Source organism: Falco rusticolus, chromosome Z (genome assembly GCF_015220075.1).
Source record: "Falco rusticolus isolate bFalRus1 chromosome Z, bFalRus1.pri, whole genome shotgun sequence".
Classification (NCBI taxonomy): domain Eukaryota; kingdom Metazoa; phylum Chordata; class Aves; order Falconiformes; family Falconidae; genus Falco; species Falco rusticolus.
Genome location: NC_051210.1, coordinates 66,363,919 through 66,384,849, shown reverse-complemented (window position 1 = coordinate 66,384,849; position 20,931 = coordinate 66,363,919). Strand labels below are relative to the sequence as shown.

At 43.1% G+C, this 20,931-nt stretch overlaps 3 protein-coding genes across 4 annotated transcripts in view; 1 reads left to right on the top strand and 2 right to left on the bottom strand.

The window, feature by feature from the left end:
• Positions 1–3,853, top strand: part of ITGA2 (integrin subunit alpha 2) — a 70,516-nt gene extending 66,663 nt beyond the window's left edge. Inside the window, 2 exon segments of the mRNA XM_037373591.1 lie at positions 6–122; positions 894–3,853. Coding sequence (XP_037229488.1) covers positions 6–122; positions 894–983 — 207 coding nt within the window. The 3' untranslated portion in view covers positions 984–3,853.
• Positions 3,854–5,644: 1,791 nt separating this feature from the next.
• Positions 5,645–14,527, bottom strand: LOC119141338 (molybdopterin synthase catalytic subunit). 2 transcript variants are annotated; one of them, XM_037373578.1, is made up of 5 exons: positions 14,413–14,527; positions 13,389–13,524; positions 12,398–12,551; positions 10,857–10,980; positions 5,645–9,687 (listed from the first exon to the last, which is right to left on the bottom strand). In XM_037373578.1, the coding sequence occupies exons 2-5, from the start codon at positions 13,507–13,509 to the stop codon at positions 9,619–9,621; spliced, it is 468 nt and encodes a 155-aa protein (XP_037229475.1). In that variant the 5' UTR covers positions 13,510–13,524; positions 14,413–14,527; the 3' UTR covers positions 5,645–9,618. The 2 variants fall into 2 exon arrangements, with proteins under 2 accessions (XP_037229475.1, XP_037229476.1); XM_037373579.1 differs by having other exon boundaries at positions 14,393–14,506.
• On the bottom strand, positions 13,918–17,811 carry MOCS2 (molybdenum cofactor synthesis 2). Its single transcript, XM_037373580.1, has 4 exons — positions 17,701–17,811; positions 17,191–17,312; positions 14,675–14,821; positions 13,918–14,565 (listed from the first exon to the last, which is right to left on the bottom strand). Exons 1-3 carry the CDS (start codon positions 17,710–17,712, stop codon positions 14,695–14,697), a joined length of 261 nt encoding a protein of 86 aa, XP_037229477.1. The 5' UTR covers positions 17,713–17,811; the 3' UTR covers positions 13,918–14,565; positions 14,675–14,694.
• Positions 17,812–20,931: the final 3,120 nt, after the last annotated feature.

Below are 20,931 nucleotides of genomic sequence, written 5' to 3'. Positions count from 1 at the left end.
TTTAGATCCCGGTTACAATAATGAAGCCAGATGAGAAAGCTGAGATACCAGTTGGTGTTGTGATTGGCAGTATATTGGCTGGACTCCTCTTGCTGTTAGCATTGGTTGCTGTTCTGTGGAAAGTAAGTGGTAGTTTATGTTCAGAAAAAGAAAAGCAGAAAGGGATAAATACATTTGGGCTATTTTCTTTGGAATCTTCTGTGGTGCCAAAGAAAACTACACATGCAGTTTGGTGGTATGAATAATACTGCATTGGCATTGCACTTTTGATGGGAGCAAGGGCTTTAAAAATCATGATTCTGAAATGGGTCCCCATAGAAAATGGCAACATGAAAATGATAAACGAGTTTCCAATAGTTCCAAACAAAGGCGGTGGCATTTACTATTTTCATTTTGACACTGCCTGCCTCCTTCCATAGCTCCCCAGCTGGGGTCTGAACTCCCATAATATTCCCCATAGGCAATGTTGAGGATTAGAAGCAAAGAGGGAGAGGATATACACTAAACAGACAAAAAGAGTAGGACAAGGGCAAAAAGTCATTTACAAAGGATACCTAGATTAAGGGGAGAGAAAAGTTTATCTATGTGCCAGAGCGTTGGTGCTCAAAGGGCTCCTTGGTGCGCCAAGACAGCATGGACACACCTATGCCTTGACAAGGGGACTATCAATAGACTGACAGGCTACTCAGCACTGCTGTTTTGGAATTTAGTTGCACCGAGCAGCTGTGTAAGTCCTAGCTCCCTTCATTGTAGAGTTAGGAATTGTCTACAGATCAAATACTGTGTGTGTGTGCATGCACACTTGCATTTCTACCATCACACTACGTAACTTAGCTGAGAAATTACTGTCAGTGACTCACTGCAATGTGGTGTTATTTTAATACTTCTCACAGCTTGGATTCTTCAAGAGACAGTATGAGAAAATGACACAGGATATAGAAGATGTTGATGAAATTACAGAACTCACAAAGGACAAAGACTGAAGATGATGAGTTACATGGATAAAGAGAGGAGATCTGAGCCACCAATAGTAGTTGTGATCCAGTCAGTTCTTCAGCTGGAGTGCCTTAAAGCTTAGTAACATTTAAACATTTTAAATGAAAGTGTCTTTTTATAGATGAAATATTTTACAGATTCTACTCTATTATAAGAGTAACTGCAGGACAGTTTGTTTTTTTCAAGAATGATTTATAGTGCCTCTTCATGTAAATTTTTGCCTTTCAAACAAACTTAGCCCTTAGAACTGGCAGGTCCGGAGTTTACAGTAACATATTGTGCCAGCAACCCTTCTCCTGATCCACCACAGAGTGAAACAGAGCGAGTTACTTCAGATTATTGTGGAACAGCATCAGTTCATAATTCAGTTGACAAGTACCATATGCGTAAAGGACATTTTCTATTAAGTTGATGATGAATGTGTGGGGAATACTGCTTCCAGACTGGGAGAAGAAAACTCATTTTTTCATTGACTAGCTCCATCCTTATTGTTTTAGAGAAATAATTTGCACCAGCAAACCTTTGTCTTAAGTAATCTATAAAGTGGGAACCATGTATGAAGATGTCTGTCTGGGTGCTACAGGACAACTGGATGAGCAAGATGTTCCAAAAGTTCACCATATTCCTTGCAGTTAGGTCACAATTAAATTACTGAAGTACATTGTTTTGGGGAAATACTGCCAAATGGTATGTGTAACTGCCTTCTGCATACTTTCTCTCCAAGAAGAAAATATGAATTTCATAATCACTTACAGCATGTTCTCTGCAATGTTACAGTTGGTTTTCAGATTTCATCTTGAGAAGCCCTAACGCTACTGTTACGCTGGGCTTTATGCTCACAGTCCATCTGACATCAGTTTGTTTTTTGACGTAAATAGGGAAGACAGTCAAGATCTTGCCTTTAATTCTGTACTGAAAGATTTTGCAAGACTAAGAGCATGGAGTGAACTAAAGGGGATAATGACTGAGGAAGTATGCACATTAGGACAGGGCATAGTGAAGATCTAAGCTCTGTAAATGGTTTACTGCACTTGTTTCTTTAGCATCTCTGTGCCCTCCAGGAGACCAAAGTTCAGTATGACCTCCTTACCTGTCACATTTTATTTGGTCCCACATGTCCATGTCTTGATGAAGTTAGCTTATCTTTTATAGAGTAAAGTACTGTAGCGCTCTGGAAGGAGCTCTGAGCACAACACTTGGGTTACTTTGTGTTGGTTACACACCTCAAGTTTATCACATGCCATTATGCTGCCAGGTTTTAATGAAAGCTCAGTCTTAAAAAGACCCGTGCTGTACGACTGGTAACAGTAAGGGGAATTGGCTGCCTTTCTCTCGTAGCTGGCAGTTATGCTTATAATCAATTGCAAGAAGTGATGTGTGTGTTGTCCGTACGCATGCTGCCATGCAAGTGACAGTGTTTCCAACTTGAGGTGATTTACTTGAAGAGTAAAACAAATGTGCCTGATTCAGAACCCAAAGTCATGTTTTCTTTATGCTTAGGCACCTTTCAGATTATTTTTTGGGGATTCTTCAAAAACTAGGCTTGAGCATGCTTGAAAATTTTACTTAGTCTTTTATCAGTAATCAGTCAGGAGCCAACCATCTCTTTGGCAAATAATGGTTTCATTTGCAGTGACAGCTGGATTGTGCTCAGTGTAGTTTTATATGTATTTTGAATTTATTTTGTATCTATGAAATGTTATGTTTTGGGGCAGGGTTTTTTTTTAACATTCTGAAAAACAATCCAGATTCTGATCTCGATTGTCAAACAAGATCGTTGCCATCAGCTTAGTCTGTGGCCAAAACAATTATTTAAAAAGGGGGTGGGGTGGGGGGGGTGGGGAATACAGCAATTGCATAAAGCTACAGAATAAGCCCCTAACTTGTAATTATAAAGCCTGAGGGGAAAATGCTCTGAAAGTAAAGATAAAAATTTGTCTGCCTCAATTCTTGTCTAAACTTGTGAGGAAGAAAACAAAACCCTACACCCGTATGTGTATAACCAGGGTCATGCACTCCAGGCTGGAGGGGGAATTTCACAACACAGCAGATGGCAGCATCTTTCATTTCTGGTGCTGCTTGCAAGGGAAAGTCAGGCATTCAGTCAGATTTCCTTCTTCCACCTTTGGTGGGTGGTACAGTTCAGTATCTGGCTTCTTTGGGGATTTAACAGTTTATCTATCAGGTAGAAATGATTCAACTCACTAGTCTTCACCGGGTTTTATTTTGGCCCACACCACAGGTTTTTCACCCCAGCCTGGACACAATACTTTTTCCCAAAACAAAGGGAAGGCTTAGCAATGGGTAAGGTATTTGTATCCTAACCACTTCAAGTTACTAGTTTATTTTTCTTCTACAATTAATACTTAAATGGCTAATTCAGTTTTTGTAATGGGTGAGTCTATTGCACTTTTAAGTTGGCACAGCTGCAAATAATGCTGGAAATATTATGTATATTTTGCATTATGTGCAAGGGATTGGTTTGGGTTTTTTAGTTTTACTTTTTTAAAACAGCATGTTACAGGTGAAATAATATTCTGAAATGTTGAACTTCAGCATGTGCTTCTTGTTTGTGCTTGCAGCAAGAGATGTCGGGAATACCTTCAGCAAACTCAAGTTATGACTGATTCTGGTCTCGAAATCTAGCTGCTGACTTTTTGCAGGACTAGAATCAAGTCCAAAATCAGATAGTTTCATATGAGCCTATGTATAGATGTGGGATGTACAAGACAGTTTATAATCAAACTGACTTCTGAAAGCTAGCATGTAAGCTCTATGGGAGCAGGGACTGTATCACTGTGGTGCCTACCTGACGGCCTAACAGTGTTACTACAATAAAAACAAGAATACTTTTGAACACAGATTCATTTATTCTTAAACAGCATCCTTAAAGAGGAGAAATGCTACTGAAAAAGCACTACATAAAATGAGGCCAGAGATGTCTTTGTTCCAGTTGCACACAAAACCCTAAGGGGATAACTCTTGTTAGGTATACAAAGAAGCTGCATTTGAAGTCTTGTAGGTTATAGTAAGGAGTATGACAACTACCAGTAAAGCTATACTGCCGTGTAAGTCAGTTCACATCAATGCAAAATACCTGTAATTGAACAGCTCTGGTTGAATAACTGGTGTTAACACCTTGCCATGGTCAGCCCTTCCTACAGACATGGGGCTCTCACCACTGCAATCTGAAGTCACAGTGTGCTCTGCCACCTCCCTGCCCTGCACTACCACTGCCTACAGAATTGGTCAGCAGTAGCATGTCTGACACCAGCTCCAGCTACTTCCGACCGCACCCTGGAAAAGGTGAACGCAGCATTTCAGCAGCAGCACCATGGGAAAGGAACAGAGGAGGGAATGTGGCTGCAAATAGGAAGACAGTCATGGCAGGCAATGCCACCTGAAAACTAGCCACTTTCATGGAGCTTCCTTCCCACCCCACCCCCATTTTCAACTCCACTATACTTTTCGCATAGTAAAACATGATACATGAACATACATGCTACCAGCTAACACTCCCGTAATACAGAACCAGATGACCCTAATCTTAAGGCACAAACTCCAAAAGTCTCAGTGTTCTGCAGAATTGAAAGCCACATTCCTTATACACTGACTTGCATGTATGTCCTGGTTTTGGCTGAGACAGAGACAATTTTCTTCATAGTAGTTGGTATGGGGCTATGTTTTGGGTATGTGCTGCAAACAGTGCTGGTAATTTAGGGATGGTTTAGCTGTTGCTGAGCGGCGCTTAGACGGAGCCAAGGCCTTTTCTGCTCCTCACCCCACCCCACCAGCGAGGGGCTGGGGGTGCACAAGAAGCTGGGAGGGGGCACAGCCGGGACAGCTGCCCCCAGCTGACCAAGGGGATATTCCATACCATAGCACAGGGGTCCTCAAACTGTTTAACCAGGGGGGCAGCGCACGGATGAAGTGGCAGGCAGTCATCTGCGGCTGCTTGGTTCCCCCCCCCCCCAACCCCTGGGGGGGGGGGGCGGGGGCATTCTGTAAATAACGGGGGGCCAGACTGAGGACCCTGAGGGGCTGTACCTGGCCCACAGGCTGTAGTTTGAAGACCCCTGCTATAGGATGTCATGCTCAGTATGTAAAGCTGGGAAGAAGAAGGATGGGGGGGACCTTCAAGGTGATGGTCTTTGTGTTCCCAACTAACTGTTGCCTGTGATGGAGCCCTGCTTCCCTGGAGATGGTGAACACTTGCCTGCCCATGGGCAGCGGTGAATGAATTCCTGCTTCTGCTTTGCTTGTGTGCATGGCTTTTGCTTTACCTATTGAACTGTCTTTATCTCAACTCACTACTTTTACCACTTTTACTCTTCTGATTCTCATCCCGTCCCAGTGGGGGAGGTTTGCACAAGCAGTTGTGTGGTGCTTAGTTGCTGACCAGGGTTAAACCACAACAGTGTATTACCCTTCATATCCAAAATGGAGGTACAACAAAAGCTTGCAAATTAAAGAAAATTAAGGTAAGAAAATGCATCTAAAAACCTACAGCTAATTGCCTCAAGTTTTATTGCCTTTCAAGGTGACAAATGTACATAATACAGCCTCAGAAAAGTTGAGTCCTGTCTTTTAAGTCAACCTTTCTACCTTCATTTATGGTCAGTTATTCATACGCAATCACAGGCTCTGGTGTGGTAGCAGTTTTTAAGATGTCCTCATTTGTAAAACAGTTGAAATGAAACTGCTATAAATATAGATCAGGATGCTAATTTTTAAAATACATGACAAGATCAAATTGTACAGCTCATTTCTTTTTAAAAAACAGGCATGAAGTACTCAAACTGCTGATTTATAATCATCTGCCTGTTCTTAACTCTCCTTCTTCAAGTACCTCCACAGGACATTTAATGGAACAGCTCAAGACTGATTTTCAGAGCTTTTGGGGGGGCAAGGGGTAGTACCATCTGCTTTCACAGACAATTTCACTTGTTAATAGCTTGTTTCCTTTTAATGTTTTTGAGGGAGCAAATGAAAGTGTTAGTCTATAAACCCACAAATTCCTTCAACAGCTGAGGGAAAGTGAGCTAAGAGAAAAGCCAAAAATCAAGCTCAAAGTTAAGCAATGTAAAGTCTTCACTCCCGAGCGCGACAGTGGCACCTTCACAAGTGACAGCCGCAGTGAGTGCCTGTTTCCCAGCACAGCCAGCACCTGGGCAGGCTGGTAGCTGCTCCTCCCGCACAGCCGTCTCTCGGCTGCCACCTCCTGGGTAGGCGCCCTGCAACACAGTCCCGTCCCCCTGCCTCCCCCTTTATTTCATGACAATCCGTCAGTTACTGTTTCGTATAGACATCAGGCTGAGCTTCTCTTGAGAGCAGAGCAAGAATGAAAGCTCAAAATCAGGGCAGGAAACTCTTAAAATTAAGCAATGCTGGTACATGGACATTGTCAGACAAAGGGATGCATCTGTGTATTCAAGTGTTGCCAGCCAAGCCCAAGACGTCTTCCCAAAAGGACAAATTCTCGCTCTTAAGACATGCATGTCCCTTCCACAAACACCCCCTACCTGGCAGATCTCTTCAGGAATCGCACAATGACCCTCTGGTCTGCAGTGTCTGTTCCCGGGAACATCTGTCTGCACTTGGAGCCACCACCTCTGCAGTGCGCTGTGACACTGCTGGAAGAGCCACGGACGGGTGGGATTACTCTCCCCTATAGCCAAGGCAGAGAAACAGCTGGACTCAGCTCAGAGAGCGGCTGCACTGTGTATATACACTGCCTACCATCCCACTCACAGACCTCACCAGAACACAAGGTAGCCCTTGTCCAGCAGCCTAGTCCTGCATGTGGGGAAACCAGGACATGTGCAGCCACATCTTTCCCTGACATGCGGTCCGACACATCTGGAATTCATCCCCTGACCTGGAAATCTGGAAGCACTCCTGGGTCGCTCCAGACACAGCCTCAGGCAGCTGTCTTAGAACAGAGGAATTTGCCCTCTTACAGCAATATTGCCCCAGCATAGCGGGTAGCCCTACAGAGGGAGCCGGAACACCAAGCTCGGAATATGGACCTAAATTTCAGTGAAACACATTTTACCTCTAATTATGCACATCATCCCTCCTAGGGGCATTTCCATTTTGCTTTTAGATGCCAGCTGAAGAACCCAAAGTTACACAAGACTGATACATCATTGTTCCAGAACAAAGCAGTACTTGCCTCACACACAGCTAGGGACACAAAATGACATTTCATTGTTTTGACCATGGCAGCGTACACACATTGTAACACTCAGCTGTGACTCAGTACATCTCTTCCATTCATTGTTCCTGGTCACTGTGGGGAAGTACACAATTATTCTTTCTCTTCTTTTCTGCACCCTCCTTCCCAGCTGCATTGCTGATGGGGAAGGTGCATTTAAGGTCACCCTAGAGAAATCTTCCAGGAGACTGCAACACTAGAGACGCACTCGTGCAACAGAGGAAGTGCCCCTGATCACAGGGTTGCAAGTATAACTTACCTGTTCTAAATACCACTATTTTTCTGCATCAGAGCACAGCACCAGTAAGCAAGCACTCCACAAGTTTTACTTCATTCATGAACCATCCACTACAAGGCAAGATAGCCATTTATTTTTGTGAAATACAATAATTAATTGCATGGTAACAGTAAACATGAATGTGGAAAAATGAAGACCAAAAATGGGAAAGTTTGTGTATTTCTTTCTTTTCTAAAACTAAAAATAATTATTTGACAAAGTGATCTGTACTCAGGGTTTTGTACAATTCCCGGTAAAAATTACATTCAAATAGCAGAGGACATCTCTCCAACCTCCAAAGCAAAGGAAAACTCAACCTTGAACTTGCTCAGCTCTGCCTGTGTAAGAGGGCCCACATGGATTGGAGGTTGCGTATTCATGCAAGGAGCAGCTGCTGTCCTTCAGAGGAAGGACTCACTCACTTCCACTAAGGAAAAGGGTATCAGTAAGTTAACAAGCATGGTTTAACCATGCTTTTGCATGAAGTTGTTTCACTGGGGTTTACTTAATCCAGACAGGATTATTTTTGCAGTTTATTTATGCATTTATATTCACTTTTATGATTTTAGTACAGTTTTTCCCTTGTTGCTGTTTTGATACCTAGTTAAAAGAGAAAAAGACTGACATAGTATGTTTGCTTCCACTGGAAACAGTGGACTGCTCATCCAAGTAAGATTATTATCCTGTTGTGACCTCCCATGCAGACCGTGAACAGACTACCAATGTAAAAGCATTAAAGCAGTATATGTCACAGAGGTCTAAACACCTTACATCACTAAGTATTAAAACTGAATCAAATCACTGAGGGGGTGGGGAAAGCTCATAACTTATTTTTCTCCATTTATATTGTGCAGTTAGCAGCTGTTTGTAGATTTTTACAGCAGAAGCAATGAATTGGATTATACAGCTGAGGTTTAAGTGTTATGCAATGTAAAGATTATCTACACTTGATCATATCATTTTACTTTTATTTACCTCATTTCCTTTCCTTTGTATCTATCTTGTCTACATTGTTAATGATGACTAGATAAAACTGCCTCTCAGCATTAGTAGAAATGCCATACACAATGGGACTTTAAATTCTTATCTTCTAAACACTGTCATGGCACAGTAAAATTACATAAATAAAATAATCTTACTCAGATGACCAGTCCATTGTTTCTAGTGGAAGCACAGGCATACTGTCAGTCTTTTTCTCTTTTAACTAGGTTTCAAAACAGTAACAAGAGAAAAACTGTATTAAAATCACAAATGTGAATATAAATGCATATATAAACGGCAAAAAGTTCAACAGACTCTACTTCCTTTGAAAAACTAGTCAATTCCAGTGACTCTGAATCCTAACATGTCGAAAGTCAAACTACTAATACTCATTAAATAGCCAATAAAGCTCCTTCAAAATTAATCTTCTGGCTAGCATCAAGCAGTTACAGGTTTGCATGTTACTACTAATGCAAGTTTGTTGCTGGTAGAGTATTAGACCTAACTTTGAATCAAAGTCTGTCCATATTTTTTAATTTAATAGACTTGTGGTATCAGCTGCACAGTAAAAATGTTTCTGTGAGGCAGAGCTACTGGAATGTAACCACTACTAAAAATTTAGGAACTCTGGAGTATAGTTTATATTTTCCTCTCTGTCTGTACCAAAATGTTTACTCTACTTCAAGTAGCTTTTGTGTTGTTACAAGAATGTCAAAATAGCATAAAGCTTGCAAACTGATTCTACAGTCATATAAAATTAAACTACTCGGGACTTTTTTCAAAATTAAAAAAAAAATAATATATCAGTTGTCCTGTGACCTCCCATGCAGACAATGAACAAGGACTACCAATGTAAAGGCATTAAAGCAGTGTATATCACAGAGGACTAAATACTTGCAACCAAGAATTTTAGGGCAGGTTGTTTTAAAAACTGACTCCATGTTCAAATGCACAGAGATGATTTCAAAGGAAAGTCAAGAACACTTAAAAACCCCCATTATTACTTACTCATTTCCTTCAGTCCTAGTTGAACTATTCAGAGTGAAACACCTATTACACCTGCTTAAAAACATGTAGATTCTCTGTAAAGACAACTCAAAGCTACACCAGTATGTTCACTAGGAACGCTTTATTTTTAAGAGTACAGTTATTTTTCTGAATTTGCCCAAAAGCATTCCTTGTTTTCTTTCCAAGAATATTCATCCTCATAAATCTCCTGTAAAGATAAACAAAGAATGGGAAATACTGTCAGTCTTGCTACATACAGCCACAAGTCGGGGCAAACAACCCAACAGCCATCCTGCTGTTATTTACTGATCACGGTAGGACTATACAGCACTTGGCAGGCAAAGAGAAAAGAGGGCAGCACACTTAGAACATACTAACTTATGCATGGGCAGATGCTGAACCTCAGCCTGAGCCCCATTAAATTTAGTCGGGTCCATCTATCCTGAAGTCAATTCGAGAAACAGATCTAAAAGAAAAGATGTAAAACGGTACAGTACCCAGCACTTGTGTCTGAAACTGCCAAACATCCTTCGGCATGTTAACCTAATGTACCGTCATTTTTAGGACAGTTTTTAAGCATATACAAAATGTCAATATTAAAAAAAATGTCTAACAAAATACAGATCTTCAGGACAGACTGGACTACGAGCAGTCCAGTCCTAATCAGCAAATTCAGCAGGGCTCTGAGCTCTGATTATTCCTACTGAGATCAAAGAACTCCAGCTTCCTGAAAGGTGTCTGAGAAGTGGAGCAAAGCAGAGAACATTGCTGTTACCACATGACAAGTTCTGCCTGGGAGAGAAGGCAGAGGTAATGCTCACTACTTGCACGCAACACTGTGGTTATACAATAAGGCTCTTTCTATACCCAGGCTGGTCTCTCCACACATTGTGTACCCATACTAGCTTTGGGACCTCTGCTCATCCCTTTATTGTGTGCTGTTGCCTAATGCTCTGTGCTTTCCCATGGCCACATGGATGAGTGGAAGAAACACAAGAAATGCCACTTTTACTTGCAAACTGCAATGCTGTCCAAAGCAAAGCTGATTCAAAGTTCTTCCACAAGTCTGCGCAGAACTAAGTTTTGCCACTGAAAAGAGAAAGCTCAGGGCTCCTTCACATTGACCCTAAGATGGCATTAAGGGGAAGAGGAGCTGTACAGAGGCAAGGGAGGGCTTTCCAGGTGCCCAACCTGCCACAGATGGGCCTGGCTGCATTAGGGGAAACTCACTGGTGCTAGACATTGACATCCTGTAAGGAGCAACTGCCGCCTGTGATGCTTCAGTTGCTTCCTTTAAGAGCACAAGCAACCTTCCTTTAGCACGGCTGTCTAGGACTATGGCACAGGCCTAAAATGCAAATTTGTTCCCAAACATACCTTTTTCCATATTGGGACAGATGCTTTTAAAGTATTGATGCAGTACATTACAGCTTCAAGGGATTCTGCTCTGTGTGGAGAGGAGACTGCAATAATTACACTTGCTTCTGTTATTGGAACCACACTAGGGAGAGAAGAGGAACAACAGCAGCTTTAGCTAATGCTTAACATCAAGAGCACCCAAAAGTTGTGGCCATGTCACGTCAGTATTCTGGCCACACGCTCTCCTGACTCATTCATACTGAGCAAGTGTCAAGCCATGTCTAAAAGATTATACACTTCTTAAAAGACAGAAAACCACAACCAAAATCAGTTCCAGATGTGAGAATTCCACACTTTAGAATAAATAAACCCACCAGACACAGGCTTTTTTCTTCCATTCTTTCTTTTTTTTTTAAACAAAGTCTATGGAATTAAGAGGGGAAAATTGCTAACTTGCAACAACGCATAGGAAACTCACTGGAAGCTGGCTTAATAATGAACATTAAGTTAGGAACAGCCAGTTCTTATCTGGAAACATAAGAAATCATCTCAGTTTGCAGAAGAATTTATGGAACAAGAAATTAAGTGCCTCAAACTTCTGATTTTGCCATGAGACTTCATTTTTTTACAAATTCTGATTTCAAATTACAATTTTTTCCTGTTTGGTATGTCGTTTTCCCAACTTAACAGAAGTAGCACAAGGTTTTGTTTTGCTTCTCATAAGGGTAGAATTCCCAAAAGCTGCCTCCCAGCCCTCCCTCTAGAGTAAGACTCCTCTGGCAAATGGTTCATAGGAAAAAAAATCTACGCTTAAATGCTTTGAGCTGCCCTCAAGAGAGAATCACTCTCTCTGTTGATTACACAGGAAACCTACCAAAAATACCTCTCAAAGCTAGTATTACCCTTTGTAGTCACCTCCTAAATTAATTTGAGAGAGGGAAATAAGCATTTGCAACAGACTTTGCAAATCCTGCTCGTTTCAGTGAGAAATCTTATGAACAGTGAAAGCTCAAAAGTATGTCAGACACTAGTATTCCGTGTTTTGAACCCAACAGAAAATGCTTATCCAAGACTCAAGGAACAACAGGAGGCTCTCCGGCAACTATTACTAGCAATTACTGTGCCCCTTGCCTCCCCGTAGTCTAAGATTTCAGGTTCCCTGTGGCATAATTTGACTTAAATTTGACAATAAGAACATTCTGCAGCACTTCAATGTAAGAGAGACAAAAGAAAGTGCTTAAGAAAAGACCAAACCAACCAACAGCCTCCCCTTCCCTGGAATGAAATCTCAATCGCTCCTTCCCACTTTTAAACCATCGCACCGGCATCAAGGATCCTGCAGGCTACATGTGGACTCCAGCAAACACTACCAATACACACATTTTTGAAAAGACTGTTTCTGAAATTTAGCTCCACAGCAAGAGTTTGATCCTGAAGCCAGCTTTGCTGTGTTAGTTCATAAAGACTCCTGCGTGTCCTTCAACTATGTAAGCAAAGCCATTCACTAGACAAGAATTAATACTCCCACTTGCAGAAGGATGGGGCCTGGCAATACATACCCAAGTCTATGGTGCACTGCAATATGTTTGACTGACGGCCATTTCTGTCTAACACCTCTGCAGATTTTCTTTATTTCACTCTCTGCCATTGAAGTGTATGCTTCATATTCTAAGTGAATCACTTTTTTCCCTTCAAAATTATTTCTTGTAGTACCTAAAGACAAATCATTTATCAACCAAAAGGGATGAATAAATATATATTATATATTTATTATATAATGATATATTATAAACAAATACCGAGTAAAACCCAGGATCTCCTCCTATGGTCAAGGTCAGCCCTGTGCAAATTTAAATGACTTCACCTAATCATGGCTGTCTAAAGAGATTCTTTGAACAAGTGAATCTTTACTACACAAGGAAGAATTCAGTTTACACATTACACAAGTCTGCAGTCTGTAATGCCCAAGGTTGGTACATCTTCTGTGTTAACTGCCGAGGCGCTATTATTGCATTTGTCCATGCAATGTTTAAGTGCTCAGTATTTAGGAGCCCAGTGGCACTAAGGTTTAAGTACAAAGGGGTTTCAGCATGTGTACCATGCACATTAAGCAACAGGACAAGAGCTATCAGCCTTGACCTGCACCAGCCCATGGGTAAAACAGTACTTCACTTTCAACCAAGATGTGAGTTGCAGAAGCTTTCATACAAGTTTGCATAGCCACAGCATCCCACTTCCCACCCTGAACAAGCTGTGTCCAAGGGGAGGCGAATAGCTCCCAAGCAGTCCTGTACTCTGGAGCTGCTGTTCTGTTCAGTCCTGTGACAGCCACAAGAGCAGGGAAGCTTCTCACCACTTTGTCCCAGTGCAACTTTTAAATGCTGCTATGATGTTGTTCTAAATAATTCAGAATGTGTTTTATAAACATCCTGGGTTCAGTCCAGGAATTTATTTATTTGAGAAGCATGAGTTTGGGGTGCAGACAACCTAAGTTCCCTTTATTATACTATTAACACACCCAGAGATCCAGCTCAGAAATATTAAACTCACCAATGAAAAGAGACACTGCCCCACAGTATGGTGAAATGACCAGCTCTGATACTTCATCTACAGAGAGCTTTTCAGACTTGAGCTTGATAAAATCTTTTGGCACTTCTTCACTTTCACCCATAGCTCAACAGAAAAGCTGAAATCAAACAGGGTCTTGTTTTTTTGGTGGTATTAGCACTGGCCAAATGCTTTATATCCAGTGCTGATGCCCCAGTTCATGCAGAAAACATGCACCATCTACTACTTCCTTACCCCAAGAGGCCAGTCTCCCCAGCAAATTCATTTCTCAGCAGCCTTGCTGAGAGAGTATTAACTGCAAATATCAAGCAATGACCTGATTTTTAATGCATACAGGTTCCTTCATGCTAGTAAAGTCTGGTCCAGTAGGACAAAACTAGAACTAGTCTAAGGCCCCAGTTGAACAGTACCATCAACCATCATGGACCACTGTGCTAGTAAATCTATGGTAAGGTTGTCAGCCCTTCCTCCTAATCTTACCCTGAAATCAAACACAGTTCGAAACAATGAGTTCTGATAAACATGGATTAGATTTCTAATCCTGAAGTTTAATTTGCTCTCAAAAACCTTAAGGACCTCATATTATCAGTCTGTTTCAGTGACACAGCAGAAAATTTAACTTCTCTGAGTAGAAACCAGTCATCAGTTCATCTAAGAATGAGGAGGAAAAGAAGTATTTTGAGCATCAGCAATAGAACAAACTGCAGTAAATACATGGACTGGCACTTGAAAGCATGCAAAGAAATAAAGCTACTCTAAGGACACCTGTTCCTTTGACAGCACCAAACAAAAAAGGGGTTTTTTTTAAGCAGCAGTGAATTCTTTCTCTGTATCATCTTTTCTGCCAAAAAGTTGCATGAGGTTTCTCATTATTATCTTATTTAGGCAAGCTGGAAATCTACTGGCAGCCAGAAACAACTATGGAAGAATAGAGACATAAAACCCAAATTCAAAACAATGAACCCAAATCCAAAACAATGCCTGACCTCTCTGTCAATTTTCTTACATTTACTGCATATGTGTTAATAATTTATTGTTGCACGAGCTTATAGTTTCTGGTCAGCACAATGGTCCTCTCCAGCAAGAAATGCAAGTTATGCTCTCATAAAAGATGACTGGAGTGGAGGGAGAGAACTGCATCACACCTCTGGGCCTAAACCTGAAAAGAAGAAGAAAAAAAAATATTATTGGAACATTAAACAGAATCCGTGAGATATTTTAGCACAGGACAACACTGCACAGGAAACTTAGCAAGAAGTGATACCTACCTAACAAAGCCTGGGCAAATTCAGCCTCCACTAATTGGTGGGATGATGGCAACCTCGTCTCCAGGCTGCAGGACCAGGAGCTGATCTCCAAGAAGCACGTACTCCTGCCGAACAGCAAAAACCACTTGATCCCGGATGACAGCAAGCCTGAGGGGGATTGGCAGGAGCACAAACAGGTTTCTAAATAAAGCGTTTGCATTTAACCATAAGATTTCATTAAATAACAAACTGATGCACAGTCTAGGGCGGCTGAGGTAAATACCACCAAGACTGATGCAACTCTGCTTCCAACACACTTTCAAAAATGCAAGAAACACCCACCTCCTACTCTTGAATTTTCTTGTGGTGGCTAAGGAGAAACCAATTCAGTGTAATTTTCACAAGTCAGGAATTGGATTTGTTACAGGCCTACATCAGAATGAAGCTTCTAACGAAGAAGTAGGTAACTCAAGAGGCAGCAGCCATGTACTTTGGAATTAGAAGTTCCCTTGATTCAGTCTGGCTGGACTGAAGCTATTCTGTTACACGGCAAGAAGCACTGAGGGATGCTGTTTGTGATATCTCATGAAGTGGTCAGTGTTGCTCTTGCTGTGCAGCTTCACAGTTATCAGGCTTTGGGCCTTTTGTACTTACAGGTCTGAAATCTGCTATTGATAAGGCACGGCTACAGAACTAAGCAGGCAGATATGGTGCATTTTCTGGTAGACCTTCTATACTCGATTTCACATCTATAAGATGTTGCTGTGATGTGAAAATCCACAGCTCTGCATACCATGAGGCAGGGAGGCAGTTCCATGACTAAGTGCAATGACACAGTAAAGATGAGGGCAGCAAGAGTAAGACAACAGAAAAAGAATGCCAACATTTTACTTTAGAAGGTACAGGCATGATAACCATTATTGAGACTACAAGATCTGACACAGACAGCGGAGAAAGTGCCTAGAAACAAGCCCGCACACCAAAAGGGTACAAGTAAAAATCCTATTTCGACAACCGTGGGCAAGGCACAAGCTAAGCAAAACACAGTAGCATTGACTCAGAGGGCAGACTGAAGAGAGGGACTGTATCAAAGTAAAGCAAACCACTGAGGAACCAAGTGCAACTATGAAACTGAAGTGCCCATTGGAAGGATGGGTTCTAATTAATGTCACTTGCAAGTTAATTCATTGGGTAAAATGGGTGGAACAGAAGAGCATTGTCAAGTACACTCAAGCTGCAGTTTGAATATCCATTAGCAATGTGAACAAAAGTCTGCGGTCAAAGCCCTACAATTACATTGAGTTTTTCCAGAAAAGCTAGAATCACAAGCATTTTCCAAGAAGGCCGCTGTGAAGTAACTGCACATGCAAAACGTACTGCCCCAAGTCATCATTCATAAAAGGACAAAGTTGACAAACTACGGCAAACCAACCAATGGTGCTGGTGCTACTGCTGTTACTTCTGACACCAAGTAACAGGCTGCAAAGTAAAATACGCTCATTCCCTACTGCCTCCTCCCCCAAAACACACTTGGTCTCAATTCTCTGTGATGAAAAGGCCCCTGGTCTAACATTTGGTTAGAACTTCTCATTCAGAAAAAAATGCCATTGCTAAATAGTTAATTTTTGTCATAGCCTTTGAAAGTAGATCTAATAAAGAAGGGTGGTGCCTAAAGGAAGACTTTAGCATCTAAGTCCAAAGTTATGAAAATTCCAGTGCATTCAGCACTAAGCCCTGAGGACCTTGACCTCTGTTATAACTTCTTTTTTTTTCACTCCCCTCTCCAAAACCACTTTGCACCTTTGACTATCGGATTCATTCTTGACAGGACTGAGCACCTTCCCTCAGCCTTAACTTCAGGGTGAATTTCTGCTGACAACCTTACAGAGCACCAGCACCCGCAGGGGTCCTTACAGCGCACACCTAGCGCTCTCTAGGACTGGACTCCCTATGAAATGCAACCAACTGTGTGGGGAAGCGGAGAAGGTTTAAAGTGGCTGATCTCCATTCTCAAGTAAGGGCTGCCTGGCTGGATGCCTGTGGCATGGCTTCAGTTCCCTTCCTGACCTGCCTTCCAGAGTGGGCCACAAGCTCAGACCAAAGGCTAACAGTACAGATAAAGATAAGCGGTTGGAAACACCCGCACATTATCATGAATGTCTTATTTATTGCCCTGACTGTCCTTGACCCCTCCTGGAGACATCCCACCTCCTCTGCTGGTTACTAGCACCGCTCACTTTTCACGTGCAGCGAGTGAGCACACCGTAGCCCTTCTGGGCAATGGGTCACACCTCTTGAAGAACCCCTCAGGCTCAACTTTTGGGTACGTTTACTGGACCCAGTCTTTCCTTGAGCGTACCTAAAGCTACAGCACTTCCAGCTGGCCAAAACACTCGCTGCAGGTTAATGTCACTGTCTTTACGGTATCAAAGTCCTGATACGTGTTCCCGCTCAACCTTACATGCTGAATCCGTGTTTACCGAGAAGCCCCAGCCAGGCTGAGCTCGGTGCGCCTCAGCAGCAGCCTCCCCGCGTACCTGGGGTGCGCCTTGACGATCTCCTCCCAGAGCTGCCGCGCCGTGACCTGCCGCGGCACCCAGAGGGCCTCGCTGCGCAGCCCGGCCAGCTCCGCGCTCCGGGCGAAGTACAGCACCGACACCTGCCGAAGAGCCGCCGTCAGGGAGCGGGGCCTGCTGCCGCAAGGCAGCCGCCCGCGCCTAACGCGCCGGGAAAACCAAGCAAGCAACCGAAACCAAACCGGGGCGAGGAAAGGCTTTCCCTGGATTTCGTTAACGCCGAATCGCGCCGTGGCGTGCCTCCTGCCCGGCGGTCAGGACAGCAGGAAAAACCGCGGGGGGGTGGTGCGAGGCCAGGGGGTGAGCCGGCGCAGGGCCCGCGTCCCGCTCCCGCCGTCCAGGCCTCGCCCGCCCCGCGCCTCTCTCTGCCCGCCGAGGGGAGGCGCTGAGGGCGCCCCGTCGCCCTCCCCGGCCCCCGCCTCGCCTCCAGCCGGGCCCCGCTCCCCGGGGGCGCCGGCAGGCTGCACCTACCTGGCAGCGCATGGAGCCGCCGGCCGCAGGCGGACGGCCCTCAGCCGCGGGCTCACGGCGGCGCCTGCGCCCGGGAGAGAGGCGCCGGGCCCGGACCGCCCCTTGCGGCCTGGGCCGGCATCGCGGCGCGGCCCCGCTCCGGGGCTGGGAGGCCTGGCTCGGGCGGGCCGGGCCCAGCTGGGCGCAGCCACGCCTCGGGGCCCTTCCCCGCCACAGGTGGATCACGGAGGCGGCAGGCGGCCCTCGGAAAGCGGTGGGGGAGCGGGAGGTGAGAGGCTGTGGCTTTGCCCGCCAAACGCTGCCAGCAAGTTTGGGGACGGCACCTTAACAGCCAGATTTTCACGTGGGCTCAGTCCCCAGAGTGCATGGGGATGGCAAATGATCGCAAACATCGCACATCAGGCGCTTGCCATCATTATACAGCCGCTGCAAGTGCACATAATCGGTATACGTGGTGTTAAAATGCTGACACAGGGTTTCTAGGATGTGTCTTGTTTCCGTGTGGAGATTGCCGTGGCATCTGTCTCCCCGTGGACAACTGTATCCTTTCAGTAACTGCCTTCGTGGAAGGATAGTGTGGTGGACAGAGGCTGGCTGACCTCCTGCACTGCGATGTGGGCAAGGAGAGGTACGTGGCAGTTGTTCCACAGGGCACAAGTGTGCCCCAAAGCCCAGTCCTCATGGGTGGCCAGTGTTAACGTCTGTGCTGTTTGCCATGCTTTTAACCTCACAACGATGAAGGAAGAGCTCGTTCAGTCAGGCGAACCCAAGGAAACTCTGCAGTTGTTACTAACAATGCGGAGTTTGTGGTCAGTTACTGTTATTCAGGCAGGTGGTCAAGCGGTAAACACATGTCCTAGTTGGATGCAATACCATCAGCCAAAAAAACCCCAAAAAACAAAATAAAACAAAACCAAAAAAACCCCACCCTTAAATCAACCACTACTATCCAGTCATTTAAAAAGCTGGCCGGGAAAGGAAAGAGACCTTTCTATGTAGTAATTTTTGCCTCTGAGGTACAAAGACAATGAAAGTTTAAAGAGATAAAGTTTTCCCGAAAACGTGCAATAAAAATGCAGTTATTTCCGTGGAGCGTGTGTTTTGTACCAGTTACCCGGTACACCATGTATTAATCCTCTGCTGTGAGGAGCAAGTAGTATTTTTTTTTTAATCGTATTGTTTTGTTTGTGAATGATTAACTACTGTTACAAGCTGAACTCTCCTCAAGACAGCATGTGTCAAGTGAATAAAATTATTGCTTTCTTTTTTCTCTGGGCTGTGTAATTTTGCATCTACACATCTTAAATTAAATGGATCACTTTGACAAGGTACGTATGACCCAGCCAGTAGCTAGCAAGTGGCTGGCACATTTTTCCCACACAAAAGATGTGCCACAGGTGTCTGTCTTTAGAGTGAAGTAGGTGAGTGCTGGGCTCATCTGGAGCAAATTAGCCTCTCAGCCCAGAAAACAGTGAGCTTTCAAAGATTTACTGGTAGAATTAGGTCCACTGTGGAATAAAGGAGAGAGGGGGAGGAGTTACTACTACTGAATTTCTGGATTTTCTTTATTTGATCTTCAGCTACTGACTTGCCCCAGGAAATTCTTGAGTATTTTTCAAAGGATGCATCAGTGTTCAGCTCTGTGTTGCATGACTTAGTTAAGGGCAGATTTGCACCTAGAAAGCACAGGAATAGAGTAGGATTTGTGACTGATTATCTTTTAACTATGGTCTAGAACAGATAAGAAAGAGGTTAAAAGTTCTTAAACAGAAGCAGGAATTTATGAATGTCTAAAACTCTCCTAAATACCTCCTCATTCTGGAGGTCTTTTGTTCTGATCACACCAGCAAGTGGTGTGACTACTATACCGCTTGGTTTGCAGGAGTGAGTTCTATTTGTATTGCTTTTGTTTGTTTGGCTTGTTTTGTAGGTTGTCTGGCAGAGTATAGATACTACATGAGATGGAATGAGAGATGTTTCTGTAGCTCTGGAAGAGATAACGTTAGTTCTGTAGAAACCTGAGATTTCAATACCGTTAGTTCTCAGCGATTTCTATAGGCTAGCTCCACGTGATTTTCCCTAAAAATATTTTCTGGTTTGGCCTTTTCTTTCAGGCACCATTTTCTCCTTTGCAGTTTCTGGTTTGGAGTGTAATTGTGAGTAGCTCCGATGTCTGTCTAGTTCTAAATGTTATTTATTGAGTCTAGTATTTTGAATTAAGTCTTGTCCTAAGCCATGAGGCCTTTTGCTTTAGGTGACAGGTGTGTATTGCATCCTTCCACACTGATACATATATTAGCCTCTCAGGGTGTTTTGTTTTGTGTTTTTTTTTTTTAAATGTTCTTAATTTTAAAAACTGTGATGAAGCCCACCAAAGCAGCATGTTCCACTTTCCAGCCTTTCTTTGTTTTAATAATGTTTAATACTGTAAAAGTGCAGATCTTACTGTATGAAATTCCCTTTCACCATCCAAACAGACCAACAGACCATGGCTTAAGAGAAATTCAATTCCAGTAATACTAAGGAGCGGCAAATGGTGAGGAGCTGTTACTCCTATTAATTTATTTCTTACTTACCAGCAGCAAACTTTGAACTTCAAGATCTAGCTGGAGTATATCCAGACATTAAGCTTACAATCTAAGCCACTGATTCTGCACTGTGCTATTGAATGGAGAGAACCACAGCAAAGTCAACAAAACTTAGGTGGGTGCAGTAGCCTGCTAGTTTTCAGCTATTTTTGTAATAACTTATTACAAGAATTGGTATAAAACATGGCTGTATGCATTAGAAAATCCAGAAGAATGGACTGGAGAAATATTGTTAATCTTGATTTATTTTCACCAATGATTTACTTAATGTCCCTGCAGCAAAAAATTACTCTCTGGAACTGGACAAGATGGTGATTGTCTAATCTCTAGTAGATTTTCTGTTTCCTTTTGTTCTCATTTTAGACCTTTTCTTAGGACTACTTGGTATAAATCATGAGTTACTGCTCTGAAGTCCTGATTTATACTTAGAAGGTCTTCAGAGAACTTCTTATACTCTGGTTTTACTGTTGTGGAGAATTTAAGTTATGTTGGTGCTAGACCTGAGTGCATTTTTATTATACACTTGAGGTGTAGATATTGATGCATAACACTGAATAGAGAAGATCAGAGGCAATTGCTTTACTTTGAGCTTCCTGAAATAACCAGGGAAAATAAAAATCATCATTGTGTGGAATAACCCTTC